This window comes from Exophiala aquamarina (assembly GCF_000709125.1).
Source record: "Exophiala aquamarina CBS 119918 chromosome Unknown aczIA-supercont1.3, whole genome shotgun sequence".
Classification (NCBI taxonomy): domain Eukaryota; kingdom Fungi; phylum Ascomycota; class Eurotiomycetes; order Chaetothyriales; family Herpotrichiellaceae; genus Exophiala; species Exophiala aquamarina.
In genome coordinates, this window is record NW_013550585.1 from 376,815 (window position 1) to 393,923 (window position 17,109).

The following is a 17,109-nucleotide window of genomic DNA, read 5'->3' on the forward strand; positions in this document are numbered from 1 at the left end:
CCCATTCTATATTTACAAGCTATCCTCCCTCCATCGACTCCTGACTCTCTGCCAGGAGTCCTTCTCACCTAGACCGCCCTTCTTCTCCAGACCAAGACCACGCTCAACCCATTCTTGACTGCCCATTTCAGTGAGGCGGGACAGAGCTCGGGCAAACGCGAATCGCTCTTCGTCACCGCTGAACAGACTGCTCTGCTTCAACATGCTCATGCTCATGCCAAGATCGTCCATGAGATTACGCATGACGTCGTCGACGTCGTGGCCTTCACCTTCGTGGGTTTCGGTTTTGGCGGTCTGGGCGGCCACCTTTTTATCGTTGGCGCTGGCAGCTTCGCCTTCTCGGGCGACTTTTCGGTTCACTCCCTCAAGGGACTGGTCAAGTTCGGTTTTGGAGAGGAAAAGTTGCGAGAGCGGTACGGCGGTGGTGAGAACCAACTTTGCCTGCGATTCGTAGACGGCGTCGATGAAGGTGATGAAGCGTCGGGCCCAGTCGCGCTCGCGGTGGGTCATGCCGGGGACATCCGTGACGATGAAGGCATCGAAGGACCGCATCATCTCTATATAGTCAGCAGCGCCGGTCGCACGGCCGATGAGTTCTTTGAATGTGAAGCGAGCGGCGCGGCCGGAGACCTGGGGGATCTGAACGTCGCGACCCCAGACGGTCACGGTGGCTGGGTGGGGTGGATCGCCTTCCGGGTCACCGAGGAAGGAGAACCATTTATTGGCGTGGGAAACAGCAGCGCGATCGAGAGGGTGGTGGTAGACGCCAGACGGGGGCCGGGGAAGTTTTCGATAATCGGTGGAGGAATCGAGGTTTATGACACGAAGTTGTTTCTTGAGAAGATTTATACAGGGAATAAAGGACTGGCGTTGGATGCCGTTCTTGTATAGGTCGTCTGGGTGCCGGTTGGAAGTGGTGACGAGGACGACACCGTGGGACATAAGGGCCTCGAGCAGGCGGCGAAGAATCATGGCGTCGGCGACGTCGGTACACTGGAACTCGTCGAAGCACAAGACTTGTGCGGTTTCGGCAATATCAGCGGCGACAAAAGGAACGGCGTCAAATTCACTGCCGTGCTCCATGCGGATCTTGTGCAGGCGCTTGTGGACATCCTGCATGAAGTTGTGGAAATGGATGCGGGTCTTGGATGTCATGTTTGGTGGGAGGGTGTCGTAGAAGAGATCCATTAACATGGTCTTCCCCGAACCCACGTCCCCATACATGTATAGGCCCTTGGGTAGGTTCTCGGGGATCTCATTGATGACCTTCTTTTTCTTGTTGGCGCCAAACAGCCCGCCGAAGAGGGATTTCTTGGAGGGTTGTAGATCGTCGATACTCGGGTGGATGACTTTGGGTGGGTGGTAGTCTGTGAGGCTGTCGTGAAGGTCTTGGAGGTGTTCGACCAGAGCTTGAGGAAAACGAGGTCAGCAAGGAACGGACATTGAAGGGGGTACTCTTGGAGCTATGGAGGGTTTGCACTTCTTTGATGCTCGTCATCCCGTAGTTTTCTCGAGTGTACCCGGTCGTCATACTCTTCCAAAGGTCCGTTTTTTGCAACATTGGTCACAGTAGCAAGCTGTCGCTGATGAACCCGCAGTCGGGGGGTGGACTTGGGAGCATGGGATGCATCTATGGTACAAGATTGGTGTAATAAACTGCGACGGGAAGATTGGTGGAAGTGCCTTCTCTGTCTATTCAAGCAATTGGCACAGATCGAGCGGCGTAACGGTTGGACCGCAGCAGGATAGGAAAGGAAGGTTCTCAAGTATGCTTGGAAGGCATTTGGCACTGGCCGCACCGAGGCCTTCATTATCTGGGCTGCTATATGGTTGCTGAGCTCAAGAGGAAGCGAGTGAGAGGAAGATTGAGAAGAAGGATGGGGGCAGTGGCAGTAAGAGCCTCCAAAAGATAAAAACGAGTGTTCTGGGTAAACGATGAGCTGTAACTTGGCCAGGGAACTCGAAAAAGCATCGGAAGGGAGACTCGGTGAAGGGTCGGGGAATTAGTGAGATGGGTGTGAGTGGTTGGTTGGCAGAACTCGGAGGTTGAGACAGAGATAGAGATCTGAGGGGCCATCTAATCTAATCGGGAGTCCGGCTACATAAATAGGGCCCGAGTCACGTGGTGGGACTGAATTGCACACCAGACACCAGAACATTCCTAGAACATTCCTATCGCACACTCCATCAACGTCATAACATTAGCTAGTGTTAGCCAACTTACGGCTCGCCCTGTGCTACACTGCATCGCATGACGACGCCATTCTCCTGTCGCTCTGCTGGTGCGTAGTCTAGTCTGCAAGTTGAAAACTATGCGATTCAACAATCAAGGTGGTTGGAAAATGGCATTAAAAAAAGGTGCTACCAAGGCTGCATCGAGCTATGGCATATATAGGGTCAACAGGCGACCAAATCCACCAGGCCTATACTCGTCCACTATCCACTATCCACTATCCATCATCCATCATCCATCATCCAACATCGTCGTGCTTCATCTGCCGCTGCTCTGCTTCTTCTCTGCTTCTCCTTCATCATCCTCATCCTCATCACCAGCCTCATTAGCTAGTTGATGATAATCGCAAGAAGAAAGTCGTCTTGATCTCCACTGTAAACATGGTCCGCCCATCCATCACTCCTTCCGCATAGCATGGAAGCAATCTCATTCTATCTCCCTCATTCCCACTTATTCCGTCCCATCACCACATTGTACTTTTGTTGTCCACCCCGGGAGGTTGAAAAAGGGGGCCTGAGATAGAGAGGGGGAGAGAGCAAGAGAGATGGTATCCCGAGATCTGGATTTTGAACATCAAAACCATCCATTCCATTCCAATCCGAATCCAAATCCGAATTTGAACCCAGTTACGCCAAACGTTACCACATAAAAGCATTGCTCATCCATTCCATCAGGTCGCCCTGCTTCTTCCCTTGTATAAGAGTATCGGTTTGAGACACATTTTTGCCCAGGCATGGTTTCTTTCACTGCAAATTCAACAATCTTAGCCTCAACCCACATTGAATGCTACATACAACGTGAGTTTGGGGTTCCGCTGTAGGGCCACGTCTAGATTGTCGTCGTTTTCCAGGTCAATGAAACTATTCGTCGGTTCGTCTTTGTACTGTACCAAGATGTTTTCGTTGACCTTTAGTCGTTCCATCAGTCTCTCTTTCAGTGCTTCAAAGGAGATCTCCTGTGGAACTCGGATCGCAATGATGTCGTCTTGGAAAAAAACCTTGACCTTCATCCCAGCGCCCCCGCCTCCATTGTTACTTGCCTTCATACTCGATGAGGTTGAGGCCTGGGTCAAGTTGCTTGGTTGTGAATGCAGAAACGGTGGTCGTTCCATCCCACCTCCTGCTGACCAAGGCACTTGCCGTTGTTGCTGTGACATTCGACCGGATGGAGGCATCCCTCCGTAGGCGCTGCCTGCCCCTATTTGATTCGAAGAGACTCGTGAAACTGGCTGCATCGATTGTTGTGATCCTGCTGATAATCGATAATCCTCTCCTAATGCGTTTGGGTCGATCTCAAAATCTTGACCAGGCTTGGGTTTGAATAAGTTTCTCACCAACAAGCTCTTAGAAATGTGTGGTGGCATCCCGACAATCTTCTTCATGTACTCGTCTAGGTTTTGTCGTCGACCATTGGAAATAGCGTCGGTAACGTGAGCCACGGGGCCTGGCATAAACGGTAGAGTCCGAGGTTTGCCCTTGTTGCCCGCTTCTTCTGGAAACATCTCCAGCAAGGCGATTTGGAAATCATAAAAGTCGGCATAATATCGTGATAACTCCCACCATCGCCCATCCTCCATCTGACATTCGATGATATACCAATACATATCATTGTCAAAACAATACCTCGGAACGTGTGCGCTGATGGGCGCCAGTGGCATGGACGATTGTTGTTGTGACTGTCGAAGCGGCTGTGGTGGTTCCTTTGCGAAAGATTAGCCTTTGCCGCGATAGAAAGCCAAAGATCTAGAGCGATACTCACATAGTTGTTGCTGGCCAGAGAGGCCTGTGACCCGCCATTCTGCAAGCTCATCCGAGCCATTTCCACCGTCATCTGGTTCGGGGGTTGTCCACCATCAAACTTGCCCAGGCTGATGCTACTGTTTTTATATTCGGCGGCAAATTTCTTCCACTCTTCCACTCTTGGTACGCCAGCCTTGCGCACTGCTTCCAGAGGGTCTGCCACCGATTGCATGGTGAGGCCATCCTTAATATCAACAAAGGACACTGGGATCAATCCAGGGCCTCCCAGGCGCGAAACTGGCTTCGCAACAAACCACTCAGGATTGGACTGCGCGACTACGATGATTGATTCTCCGGCTTTGGCATCCAATTCATCCGCCCTCTCGGCATTGAAGTCATACTGTACGACGCCGTACACCATGGCGCCAGCAGTCTTTCCGCCCATACTTGGGCCTCGAGCGTGGGCTGGTGGCCTGGTGGTGGCTGTAGACTCCGATCTGGTATGGCCGGAGTTGGTGGAGCCTTTCTCAGAAAAGCCAGAATCATGGCCGTCGGGTTTCTCTCCTGGAGAAGATAAGGAGGTGCCCGATTGGCGTTGTTGTTTGGCTATGACTTCGAAAAAGGCGACGGGAACCAGGCCGGTGGCGTCAGGCACAAGAGGGTTGCAAGCTTCGTACCACTCGGTGTCTTCCTCGCGACTCAAAACGTGAAAGAAATCACCCTTGTGAAATGCCAACTCTTGTCCATTCTTATTCTGCGGCTCGTAATCGTAGAGGGCCTTGATGACTTTCTTGGGGGGTGCTCCCAGGGCGGATTTGGGAGTAATTGAGGGAGTCTCCCTTCTCTCTTCCTTCTCTCTGTCCTTTTTCACAGAGTAACGAAAGCCCTAGAAAGACGAGCGAGTCAGTGTCTGGCTGTTGTGGGTTCTGGGCGCGTGGAGAGGCAACGCGGCAGTGAGTCGAGAGTGTGAACGAACCTTCATGGTCGCATGAACGACGAGATGGTGAAATTGATGCCCCGCAGTTGGCGGCGGCGGCGGCGTTCACAGGCAAAAAGAAGAGTGGCCTGAGATAACAGTAGTCCGCACGAGAATGGAGTATAGAGGTGGCTTCGAGGACCTAGATCAATGGGATGCGGGCAGATGCAGTCGCAGATTGGAACCTTGGGACGTTGAAATTTCCAAATACGATGAAACCTGAAGAGAAAGGTGTTTCAGGTAGACCGGGTGGACAGGGTAGATAGCGGACTGGAGTGGACTGGAGTGGGCTGGGGAGCCAGCGACTGGACAGAACGTCAGGGACACCTCAAGGCTCAGGCTCAGACTCAGGCTCAAGCTGCGCAGGCTGGCGGCATAGAAGCGTGGATGGCTCGTGGATGGCTCGTGGATGATGTGGGTGTGGGTGTGGGTGTGGATTCGATTGTGGATGGATGGTCAACCGGGGAATAACTCGTATTGCTGCGAGGGAACAAAGGGTCGGTATTTTTGCTAAACAAGAGCAAGGGCGTTCGGGACGTCGGTCCGCGCGAGGCTTTTCATGGGCGGGCTTCCAGGTGTACCAGGCTTCCTTGTCGTGGTACTCGAAGCAACGGGACGCGTAGAACGGAGCACCAGGTAGCAGCAGTGCTGGAGAATGGGGCTGGCTTTGGCTGGGATTGGGGGGTTGAGTTGGAACGGCGCGCCTGGAGAATGCCAACGGGTGAGTCTCGAGCCGAGACTATAGGCACCGGCACTGGCGCAGGCACCGGCACAGACCCCAGACCACGGACCACATGGACTTTGAACGAGTGCTCGGTACGGAGGAGGTTTGATGGACCAACTAGAACAAGGATGACAAGGATGGACAAGAACACGAGAGAAAAAAGATTGAAGATTAAGATTGCTTCACATGGTGCAGTCCGCCTTTCCTCTCCCTTTCGATTGTCATTAGGTATCCGTACCTTGGAACAGAGAGGGAGTCCATGGTCCCTCTCATGTTACTATCCACGTATTAACGCGTGACAATTATTACACAATAATTGCAGCCACCTAGCCCATTGATAGCGTGAGAAGGGTGCCAACTGTTCAGGGATTCTGGAGCGCTTAGTTCTTGGCTGCATGTTATTACATCACTATTACGGCTACCAAACGGATGCTATATCCTCCGTGTCACCTTTACCGATGTTGTCAGTATGTACGGGGCACCTAGCAATCGCAGAACATTGCACATTGCACATTGCACATTGCACATTGCATATTGCACACCCAATTGTCCGTTGATAGGATATCCATCACTCGACTACTGCACCTTTTAGGCAATCCTGAGTTAGCCCGTCATGCACTTCGACGGAGTGCCGAATCCTCCCTACACGTGGGAGGGAAGCCTGACATGAACTCCTTGTCCCTCCATCCTCCATGTTTTTGCGACCAGTGTCACTGTGCGCTTCCAAGAAGTGACCAAACCCCGGGTCCTCCTAGATATGTGCACAAGGCGGGTTTGAAGCATGGAGCACGCCGAATACATACGATCGGGCGAATATGCTCCTCAAGGTATTTGGTAACATTGCGTGGCATTGCACTCCCCAAATCTACTCTCATGAGCATTTGTCTACTGTATATCTGAACAAATAGCCCACAGTCAAAATGCTCATATTTCGACTACAATGCTGCAGAAACCTTTTTGATCTAATCAATATCGAGCTCCAGAGAATTGGTCCATGTGCCACTAAAACAGTGCCAGCTCTCCATCTCCCCGGGGTATTTCGCTTGCAAAAAAGATCAACGCCCAGCTTTCTTAGTGACACTGAGCCATGTAATATCCATGTAGCACAAGTCGCCAGCCTCCTCAAAAAAGAGTGCAGGCAAGAGGCGATTCCACTTTAAATTTGCCCCTTGATGTCGATTTGCCCAAACGCGTTCGTTTTGGCATTTTGAAAGATTGCTCCCACCTTGCCGGTCAAAAACCGCACATCACCATCACGCTCTTCTAGTAAGCTTGGTGACTCCTCAGGGATGTGTTCTAGAATGAATTGGCAGGCTTCTTCATCAGACTCGAACCCTAGCTCTTCAGTCACTAACCGTAGTCGCACGTCCGGTTTATACCTGTCTCAATGTTAGCGATTCAACCTTTCAGAAAATTTAGGGCCAACACTCACGATTTGCACAAGCACGCAAGTGCCGCAAGCCGTTCTCGTCCTACGAACATGTCCATCAAGTATGCACCCATGTCAGGCACGCTGAGATACAACTTGAAGAACCTGTGGTAATTCCCAAGTGCCAGAGCAGATCGCACTTCAAGGGCATGCTTGATCGCCGGTTCTTTCTTGTCTGCTTCGGTTAGATCGGAAAGCACGTCATTCATGTCAGTGCGGTTGCACGTATGGATAAAGTAGAGAATACGATATGCTTTGAACTCCACCGGGTGACCTCCCAGATTCTGACGGTAGAGAGCTCTGAGTTGCGTTTGACACTGATTATACTCACCCAGGTCACCCTTCTCCAACGCTATCCGTGCATGGTATTCGTATACACTCGTCGTGAATTCATTTTTGATATGTTGAACGGTCAGATCTTGCCTCAGAGATTTGAACTGGTCGCAAATGTACACATAATTGGCGTCAGCACGCCACTTCTTTTTGAGGAGTTCAAGGGTTTTCATCAGCACTTCCAGCGGTCGAACATCATCAGGATTGGGTGCCGATGTTAGTCGGAAGTAATTTTTTTCCAGTTTCTGCGAACGCCCCACAATCGGTCCACTGGCTTTGGGCTCCGGTGAAACACCTCGAGACGACTCTTGCGTGCGTGGAGAATCGGATCCAGCTCTCGAGTCTTCAAACCGCCTTTTCCGTGATTCCAGATTCGCATGTGACTTACTTACGGATTTGCTCATATCAAGCTTTGGTCGTTTCTCATTAGGTGCAAAAGAGACACGATCTGCCAGGGATCCAGACCCTTGGGCATTCGTTCTCCAAGGGGGCACCGAGGTCACATTTTCCAGTTCGGCGGACTTGCGTTTACGAGGCCTGTCCCTGTGGGCGGGTTGATAGGATGTGGCTGGTCCATCCGTGCTCGCAGGTGCGGGAACATAGGGTGGGGATAAAGGGCCAAGCAGTGCATGGGTTCGTTCTTCCTGGATCATCTGTTGTGGTAGAGGTAGCTTGGCCCAGTTGGTATTCTCCAGTCTACCATGTTGAGTAGCATCTGTTATTACTTCTTTCAATCTCGACTCAATTTGTTCCCTAGTAACACCAGGTATCGAGTTCTCTTGTGCAAATGAGCGGTTGACATAATCACGGACTTCTGGGGACCAGTTTATTTTCTTTTTGGGTGGTACTGATGGGGTTGTGGAAGTAGACGATAGGCTAGCCTGAGGTGATGGGAGGTATGGCTGCTGGGAGTTCAATGGAGGTGGTACGTAGTACGGTGGCGGAGGAAGATTAGATCGATGACCAAAGGTCTGGCGAGCAGGAACTGAGATGTAAGCATTTTGGCTGTTAACTGGCGCATAAGAGTTTGAAGACTGCCACGGTGGGCGCCCAGAAGCAGAAGAGTACATGACTGTTGAAAGCAAGAGAGAAAGAGAAACGACTGGATGAAGCGCAGCAAGGTTGAAAAAGGGCGCCAGCCAAGGCAGCAGAAAGCCCTTCAACGGACGCCACGCCAGTGACTGCGAGTGAGTTGTAATTGACCACGGATCTCTGAGATCAGTTGAGCGTGTTTGTGAGAGAAAGCGTGAGAGAGACGGTGAGACCGATGGTTGCAGTTTGAGGTGAAGTCCCAAGTCCACGAAGACGAGTCCGCACAAGCCTTGGCGGTCTAACCACAAATTATCAGTATGGTCACGTGTTGATCCTTGCTGCCTTCGGATATCGCACTCGTCTGCATCTCCTCTAATCTGGCAATTAAATCGCTAACCTTTCCCCTGGTGACAATGATTAGATCCTAGTTCCAATGTCCGAAAATGATACCAAGGCGTTATACCTATAAGCCGGATGTTCCTCAAAAAGCCAGAGCTGACGGCTGGCTCTCGACCCACCCTATCTCAAGATGAGACACTGCTTTCTGTTCAAGATGGGGTTGGGCTTTATGAAGGGTAGAGCTTTCTCTCCCGTTGCAGAGGTGAATGCTGGAATACTGAGATAGTGACAGGAAATACAAGATAGACACATGCCAGAAAGGCCATGCTTATCTGACTTCCCATCGAGTATGCTATGTCGATGATGCTGACCCACGAGCCAATTCATGGGCAGTCGACCTGAAAGATGTCGAAAGACACGAATTTCAGGTATGCCGGATATGCTCAATACAGAATGCTCTCCAAAACTAAGATTGGTAGGCCAGCTTTCTTAAGTCGTCCGCTAAAATTACTCTCTTCCCCAAACCACTAAAACGGGGTTTTGGGACACTACGAAAGGGAGCTGGAGTACAATCACCATCCTTTCAAAGAGTCGCTTCTGCCTCTTCGCCGAATTCCCGATCCACTAGTCCCTTCCGCCCATCGACGACCATCCCAGCTGTCGTTGGAACCTGGGTTTGTCCAATATGCTCGTTCTCGAATCCTGTTCCCTCAAACTTTGACCCTGCTATTGCCACAGAAGCATTTCCACTGCCACCATGTCTTGCTTGTGGTATCAAGCCCGCCTTTTCGCTTGTATTGAAGGCGGCCGTTGCAGCCAACGCAAAGCGGGTTCCCGACAGTGCTCAAGGCCTCAGTGCTACGAAGCAAACAGGCTTTAGACAGTCGTACCACGAAGAGCTCAGCCCTTCTGGAGAGAATACTTGCCCTCGTTGTACTTTTCACAATGCTCCTGGGATGAGTATATGTGAGCTGTGCTCTGCGCCTTTATCGAACGCAATTTCGGTGCATAGACACCAGTTCCAGAACTCTAATCCTCGAGCTGATTCTCCAGGCGCCGAAATATCTGGTCTTTCGTTAGCAGAGGACCACGAACCTCAGATGGTCAAGTTTTCCTTTCGGAGTGGAGGTGATCGTGTCTTCTACGACAGACTGAAAAACGCCATGATTCAGCGAAAATGGTTGTTGCAACAAGCACCGCCTATACCGCAAGCAGACCAAGGCCGTTCCCCGACCCCTCTGAGCGGCTCAGAAATCAGGGGGACACCAGAACCTCAAGTTGTGGCAGCAGGAATTGCTGGGCTGGAACAGCGAGGATTGCGGACCCGCAAGAACAATGAGGCTGTCCTTGGTAGTGCATTTGAGGACCTCGAGGCCTTGATGGCCTCAGCAAAAGACATCGTGGCGTTGGCTGAACATTTTGCAGTGGAGTCTGGATCAAGCAAAGAAGTGTCCGGGATATCATCCGATCCAGTGCTATCGCAGTCGGCCGCAGTTCTAGGAATGATCACTACCAAAGATGTCCTTGGAGACAGCTCAAATGCGCTCTACATTAACGAGCTTGCACGTAATTTGGCAGAATATGCAACGGACGACAGGAGGGGAGTTCTTCGCCATCAGGGAGGAACCATGAGCCTGGTTGATCTCTGGGCAGTGTTTAACAAAAGTCGAAATGGAGTTGAACTAGTCAGCCCTGCAGATTTTCATAAGGCTTCTGAAGCCTGGGAGAGACTTGGCTTGCCTATTAAGCTGCGGCGCTATCGAAGCGGCTTGCTGGTGGTGCAGCGCAAAGACGCTAGTGACGAGAAGACGATCAGACAACTTCAGGACTGGCTCAAGTCACTGAGGAATACACAACCTGAGCAACCTGTGCCATGGAATCAAGAGATATTTAGCTTTGGAGTCACGGCTCAACAAGCAGCCGCAAAGTTTGGCTGGAGTCTAGGAGTTGCCAGTGAAGAACTAGAGATGGCGGAAGAAACAGGGGCACTCTGTCGGGAGGAGGGGGTGGAAGGGCTCAAATTCTGGCTCAATATCCTGATTGAAGATGATTAGCCTCGCGTGCAATGGACAATGCCTTGGATAGCTAGACTACATAAGGGTTCATTGCTGACAACTCACTCTGCCACTCAGACGATGCCCTGCCCTGCATGACCGACCTGGAATTTATTGCCCCTGGCACGTGACCAGGCTCGGGATAAGGTCCTCTCGGAACACTTTCCTCTTCGGCAATTTCTGGCTCCTGAACATCGATTTGGTCCGCAGCCATGAACATTGGGTGAAGCATCAGAACACCGTTGATTACAGATTCTTGTCAAGAGCCATGAATTCCTCTCACTCTAGTCACTCCTTCCGTTGATCCACGTTTTCAAATGGCTCGACTAGGCCGGGGAGGCTTCCTCGCCCTGGCGGTTATCTTCCACCTCGTCTACATCTTGTCCATCTTCGACATATATTTCGTCAGTCCCATCGTCCATGGAATGAGGCCGTATGATGTCCCACGAGATCAACCTCCAGCGAAAAGACTTGTCTTGTATGTTGGCGATGGACTGAGGGCAGATAAAGCCTTCCAATCCTTCCCAGATCCCTCACCTCCTGACCCCGCCAACGCCGACTTGACCCCTCGACCGTTGGCCCCGTTCCTTCGCTCTCGCGTTCTAGAACATGGCACTTTTGGTGTTTCTCATACAAGAGTCCCTACTGAATCAAGACCGGGTCATGTTGCGCTGATAGCGGGTCTCTATGAAGATGTGTCCGCTGTCACAACCGGTTGGAAACTCAATCCTGTTGATTTTGACAGTGTCTTCAACCGGAGTCGGCACACATGGAGTTGGGGAAGCCCTGACATCCTTCCCATGTTCAAAGAGGGCGCAACTCCAGGTCGAGTAGATTCTGATCAATATGGTGAAGATTTTGAAGACTTCACTCGAGATGCAACTATGTTGGACACCTGGGTATTTGACAAAGTTAAGGATTTGTTCCAGTCGGCGAGTACAAATGCCACGCTGAATACTATGTTACGGCAGGACAAATTGGTGTTCTTTTTGCATCTCTTGGGATTGGATACTACAGGTCACTCCTATCGCCCCTACTCCAAAGAATACCTGCACAATATCAAGATCGTCGACCAGGGAGTCCAAGAGATCACCAAATTGGTTGACGAGTTCTATGACGATGGCGAAACTGCTTATGTGTTTACCGCCGACCATGGCATGAGTGATTGGGGCAGTCACGGAGACGGTCATCCGGACAATACAAGAACGCCCTTGATTGCATGGGGCGCTGGTGTGGCTACTCCGCAGCTCTATCCCAACAGCAAAGCCCCTGGACACGAAGACGGCTTCTCCTCTGATTGGGGACTGGATCATGTTCGTCGACATGACGTTAGCCAAGCTGATGTCGCTGCTCTGATGGCATACTTGGCTGGCTTAGAATTCCCTGTGAATTCAGTCGGGGAGTTGCCATTGTCCTATCTTTCCGCCACTCCCAAAGAAAAGGCCAATGCAGCGCTCGCCAATTCCAAACAAGTTTTGGAGATGTACACAGTCAAAGAGGAGCAAAAGAAAGCCACAGCATTGAAGTTCCAACCCTATCCACCATTCTCAAGGACCAATTCTTCTATCGTAGATCGAATTGCCGTTATTGAATCCGCCATATCAACTCAGCATTATGAAGCAGCAATCGAGATTTCGGCGGACCTGTTACATCATGCTATTCAAGGATTGCGTTATTTGCAGACTTATGACTGGCTTTTTCTCCGAGCCTTGATCACTTTGGGTTATCTAGGTTGGATCATATACGCCATTACTACAGTCATCGATTTACATGTTCTGCATGGTGCCGTATCAGATGAGAGAACTCTTGCCTCGACTACCGCATTCTCATCTGTCCTAGCTGTCTTGTATTCATCCTTTGTCATTGATCGATCACCCTTGACATACTATGCATATGCCGCATTCCCGGTTTTCTTTTGGGAAGAAATCTTTGCTCGGAGAAAAGCATTGGTCTCTGGCTTTAGAGCTCTCTTCGGGCATATTCAAGGAGTTTCCGGCTATTCAGCATTAGCCTTTCAGGCAGCATTATACCTTGCTGTGCTCGAGGCATTTGTAAGTTATCTATTCTTGGTGATCACCCTACCGATCCTTACTTACACAAATCAGGTACAATCATATTTTCACCGTACAATTCTGACAGTGTGTTACATTATCGGTGCCGTCTACCCCATTTCCTACGGCAAGAATTTTGTACGCGACAATCTTCTTCTTGTCGTTGCATGGGCAGCTGGTTGTTTGGTTTTAAGCACATTTACTCTGCTACCAGCAAACAAGATCGAAGATTCGACCGCTATTACAGCTGGAGGCTTACTCATGGTTGGCGCTGGTTTAATCTATCTCCTATTCGAATATGAGATTACTTCCAGATCGAAGTCTATGAACGCAACGAAACCTCAACCTAACCAGATTTCTCGGGTTCTCATGGGGCTTCAAATCGGAGTTATTGTACTAACAATCATCGTCACACGCTCGAGCGCTGCATCCATTCAGGCCAAGAAAGGTCTGCCACTAGGAAATCAAGTCGTTGGATGGTTCGTCTTGATTTTGTCTTTAATACTACCATTCGTACATCGAATCTCTCCCAACAGGCATTACCTCCATCGATTGGTAATTATCTTTCTCACGTTCTCACCATCGTTCATCCTTTTGACAATCTCATATGAGGGATTGTTCTTCTTCACATTTTGTTCCACCTTGCTAGCATGGGTACGCCTAGAGAATGTCATCCAGTTACACAGCGTGGCAACGGTCGCACCTTCGACATCCCAAGTGCCTGACAAGGTTCCAAATGGGGTTACAATTACTTCGATGTCAGACCAGCCTGCAAATCTTCAGTCGGAAACCACTTTCCGAACCCTGGCCCTGCCTGATTTGCGCCGGGCACTATTCTTCCTCTTCTTCCTTCAATCCGGGTTTTTTTCTACAGGAAACATCGCATCAGTTTCCAGCTTCAGCCTTGATGCAGTCTACCGACTAATTCCAGTTTTCGACCCCTTTTCACAAGGTGCCCTCCTTCTCTTTAAAATCATGGTCCCGTTTGCGATCATCTCCGCAGCACTAGGCATCCTTAATCGTCGCCTCGGTTTGCAATCATCGGCACTGTTCATGGTCGTTATGGCTATTAGCGATGTGATGACGTTGAATTTCTTCTGGATGGTTAAGGATGAAGGCAGTTGGTTAGATATCGGGACCACTATTAGTCATTTCGTCATCGGGAGCGGTCTATGTGTGTTCGTTGCTGGGCTAGAAGGTGTTAGTGAAGCGCTCATTAAGGGTGTTGAGGTCGATACTTTTGAAGCTAAAGTGAAAAAGGACGGAGGTGTGGAAACAATAGGCGGAAAGAAAGCCGTTGAGAATGGAAGTGTCAATGGCACAGCAAATGGAGTTGTTGCTGAAGAAAGGCTTGTGATTGATTGAGTGATATTGTAACTCAAGAAAGCAGATGCTAATGGGATCCCAGTTCATATGCTTAGGATTGGACCACTTACTTCTTAGAAGACATGACCGCAAAACCCTACTACGTACATATCACCATCGGCATACGACCAACTTTAGTCAAGGCTATGTTGCCAATCTCGCTCAAACAAGAAAGTTGAAACATGCGGGGACCCCAAACCCCGGTCGGTCTATTTCCTCTAATGCAGCTTTGATTGTAAGTAAGCATCCTGGCGCTCCATGCAATAAAATAGACGGGCAACCAAGCAGAAGTAATGCTGGCTTTGAGGTTCACCTCCTCTATCTTGGTGACCCGTGCTTCGTGCCACCATTCCTATTTTCATGAGTGGGCATGGACAGCCCCTGTCCAGGAGTGTTCGCGCCGGCCAGGTTGCTGCAGAATGAAGCGCCAGGGCTGAGGGCGTGGTTTTTCTGTGGATGGTGTTATTCCGTCCAGAGTACATGATAGGTGACTTAGCCACCAGCTATGTGTACTTGCATGCTTCTGCCTAGTGCTCAGCGCTTCTGCGCATAACTTGGCCTCACTCTGGAGTAAGGCGTTATCGCCATGGTTCGCCATGAGAGGCAAGGATTTATCCCCTCTCAGCCTGATGATAGCTACGATCTCCCGTGGCTCACGCTCATTCTCTTTCACGAGCAGGCGGACTTTGACCTCGAAAGACCTCTAGATGTCGGGGCTTGATGTGATCAGTGGCACATCTGCAATCATCGGAATAATCGATGTCTCCATCACATACTACAATGATACACGAAAAGACTCGAAGTTGTCCGAGTCCTTTGAGGTCGTCATCAAGCGACTGCCTATAATCCGTGACACCCTTCAAAAATGCGAAACCGACCTGAAAAGGATTCAAGACGATATACCAACAGATGTCTGGGATGCCCTCGAGGAGATCATTAATGACTGTGATGACAAGGCTAGAAAGGTGAGAGAAATCTTCGAAAAGGTCATAACTGGTGAACACGACGGGTGGAAGAAACGATACTCCAAGGCCATCCGGAGACTGGGCGAAGGAAACAAAGTTGAAGGACTGCTGCTTTCAATCACTCAAGACGTTCAGCTTATTGTCAATCACCACGCAGTTCAGTCTGCTACACCTGAGGAAAATGCTAAGCTTGAGGAGATCATTGAAGAGATGAAGTCGATCAAGCCCTCAGTACCTGAAGAAGAACCCGGGGGCATAGCTTTCAACAACGCTGGCACAGGCTCACAGACAAACAATGTGCTCGGTGGAGTGGTCATCAAACGAACTACAACGCTGCACTCAGAATTCAACATTTCCATTCCGGTAAGAACGAGCCATAATAATGACAGTCGCGAATCGACAGCATATAGTAAAATTAAGTCTCCTGATGCTGTTAGTCCAATGACACCTGTCTCTTCAGAGATACTCTCCACGTCCTTGAAACTGTCCCTTGGAGCTTTTAATGTTCTCTTAGTAATTGAATGGAAAAAGGCTAACAGCCCTTCATAGTCATCACGCAGAAGCAAGACTTCAGTTACCGTGAACCTGCTGGGCTCTGCCTCGGCGGATCGCCATATATCGATTCGCGACTATTTATCGGTCGCAGCTCCGAACTCGATAAAATGCATAAGATTCTCAAGCCTCGTGACGCGTCTCGAGAGCAACAACGACTAGTCCTGAGTGGCATGGGTGGGCTCGGTAAGACGCAGCTTGCCATCGCTTATGCAAAAAAACACGAGCATGAGTACGAGTCAGTCTTCTGCCTCAATGCATCGTCCGAGACTTCGTTGAAAGACAGTTTTCGGTCGATAGCCGGGCTAATCTTTGACATACAAGAGGCTGGGACCCTGGACTGCGAAGATATTCCATATCAAGTACTCCGTTGGCTGTCTAACGCGAAGAATACCCAATGGCTTTTGATCTTCGACAATTATGATGATCCTAGACAATTCAAAATCAGAAATTATTATCCTCCTGCGTCTCGTGGCGCTATCATCGTGACTGCACGAGGGCCAGCTGTTCTCGGTGGTGAGGAGTTTGCCCTTGGGCTTTTATCAACTATCGCTGAAAGTCTGGAGATCTTCGAAATCGGTCTCAAAGAGAGACCACAAAATCTGGTAGGCCATAAGCAGCTACAATGTGATACTCATTGACTCCTGTTACTAGACCCCTATGCAAAACGTCTAGCGGAACGACTGGGAGGTCTTCCCCTCGCCCTAGCCACTACCGGGGTCGTTCTTCACAAGAAAAAAGGACTTTTTTACTTTCAAAACATATCTCCAGGAGTATGAGAAACGCTGGAATGTCAATGGTAAGCGGCAAATTAAACTTCCAGAGTATCAGGATCGTACACTCTACACGACCTGGGATGTATCTTATAGCCGGCTTGAAGATGAGGATTCAGATGCGAAACAGTTGTTGAAAATGTTCGCCTACTTCGACAATCAAAAGCGGCTGCGTGATGTGATTGCAGATCATAACAACTTCGCTGGTGCGATGAGAACTCTAACAGATTATCATTTCGTAGAAGTCCAGGAAGGAACAGCTTCATGGTCTATACACAATTGTATACATGACTGGACACTGATGATACTCAACCATGACATTGATGTGCAGCAGTACTGGTATGCGTTCGACTGCATCGCCGCAACCACGCACGGCCACAACTTAGATTCTTTGGAGCACCTCCCTTTTGTGCGTATAGCTGCTCATGCTAAATGTCTCGTACAACCACAGCTCTGGGAAAACGAACTCATCCCTGAAATTATGCATAATCGACTCGACCGAGCTTTCTATATTTGTTGGCGCCAAAGTGACTAGCGCATACTA

The 17,109-nt window shown here is 49.9% G+C and overlaps 6 protein-coding genes across 6 annotated transcripts; 3 read left to right on the forward strand and 3 right to left on the reverse strand.

Moving 5' to 3' along the window:
• Positions 1-12: 12 nt before the first annotated feature.
• A1O9_03736 (uncharacterized protein) lies at positions 13-1,531 on the reverse strand (the record flags this gene model as incomplete). Its single annotated transcript, XM_013406029.1, has 2 exons — positions 13-1,409; positions 1,456-1,531. 2 exons carry the CDS (start codon positions 1,529-1,531, stop codon positions 13-15), a joined length of 1,473 nt encoding a protein of 490 aa, XP_013261483.1.
• A 1,471-nt stretch (positions 1,532-3,002) lies between these two features.
• A1O9_03737 (bud emergence protein 1) lies at positions 3,003-4,954 on the reverse strand (the record flags this gene model as incomplete). Its single annotated transcript, XM_013406030.1, has 3 exons — positions 3,003-3,932; positions 3,992-4,858; positions 4,949-4,954. 3 exons carry the CDS (start codon positions 4,952-4,954, stop codon positions 3,003-3,005), a joined length of 1,803 nt encoding a protein of 600 aa, XP_013261484.1.
• A 1,874-nt stretch (positions 4,955-6,828) lies between these two features.
• Positions 6,829-8,504, reverse strand: A1O9_03738 (uncharacterized protein; the record flags this gene model as incomplete). Its single annotated transcript, XM_013406031.1, has 2 exons — positions 6,829-7,051; positions 7,105-8,504. The coding sequence occupies 2 exons, from the start codon at positions 8,502-8,504 to the stop codon at positions 6,829-6,831; spliced, it is 1,623 nt and encodes a 540-aa protein (XP_013261485.1).
• Positions 8,505-8,940: 436 nt separating this feature from the next.
• Positions 8,941-10,859, forward strand: A1O9_03739 (uncharacterized protein; the record flags this gene model as incomplete). The annotated part of the gene is made up of 3 exons (XM_013406032.1): positions 8,941-9,041; positions 9,098-9,233; positions 9,285-10,859. 3 exons carry the CDS (start codon positions 8,941-8,943, stop codon positions 10,857-10,859), a joined length of 1,812 nt encoding a protein of 603 aa, XP_013261486.1.
• Positions 10,860-11,176: 317 nt separating this feature from the next.
• A1O9_03740 (GPI ethanolamine phosphate transferase 1) lies at positions 11,177-14,275 on the forward strand (the record flags this gene model as incomplete). The annotated part of the gene is made up of 2 exons (XM_013406033.1): positions 11,177-12,910; positions 12,965-14,275. The coding sequence occupies 2 exons, from the start codon at positions 11,177-11,179 to the stop codon at positions 14,273-14,275; spliced, it is 3,045 nt and encodes a 1,014-aa protein (XP_013261487.1).
• Positions 14,276-14,982: 707 nt separating this feature from the next.
• Positions 14,983-17,100, forward strand: A1O9_03741 (uncharacterized protein; the record flags this gene model as incomplete). Its single annotated transcript, XM_013406034.1, has 3 exons — positions 14,983-15,603; positions 15,780-16,397; positions 16,564-17,100. The coding sequence occupies 3 exons, from the start codon at positions 14,983-14,985 to the stop codon at positions 17,098-17,100; spliced, it is 1,776 nt and encodes a 591-aa protein (XP_013261488.1).
• Between the last annotated feature and the right edge of the window lie 9 nt (positions 17,101-17,109).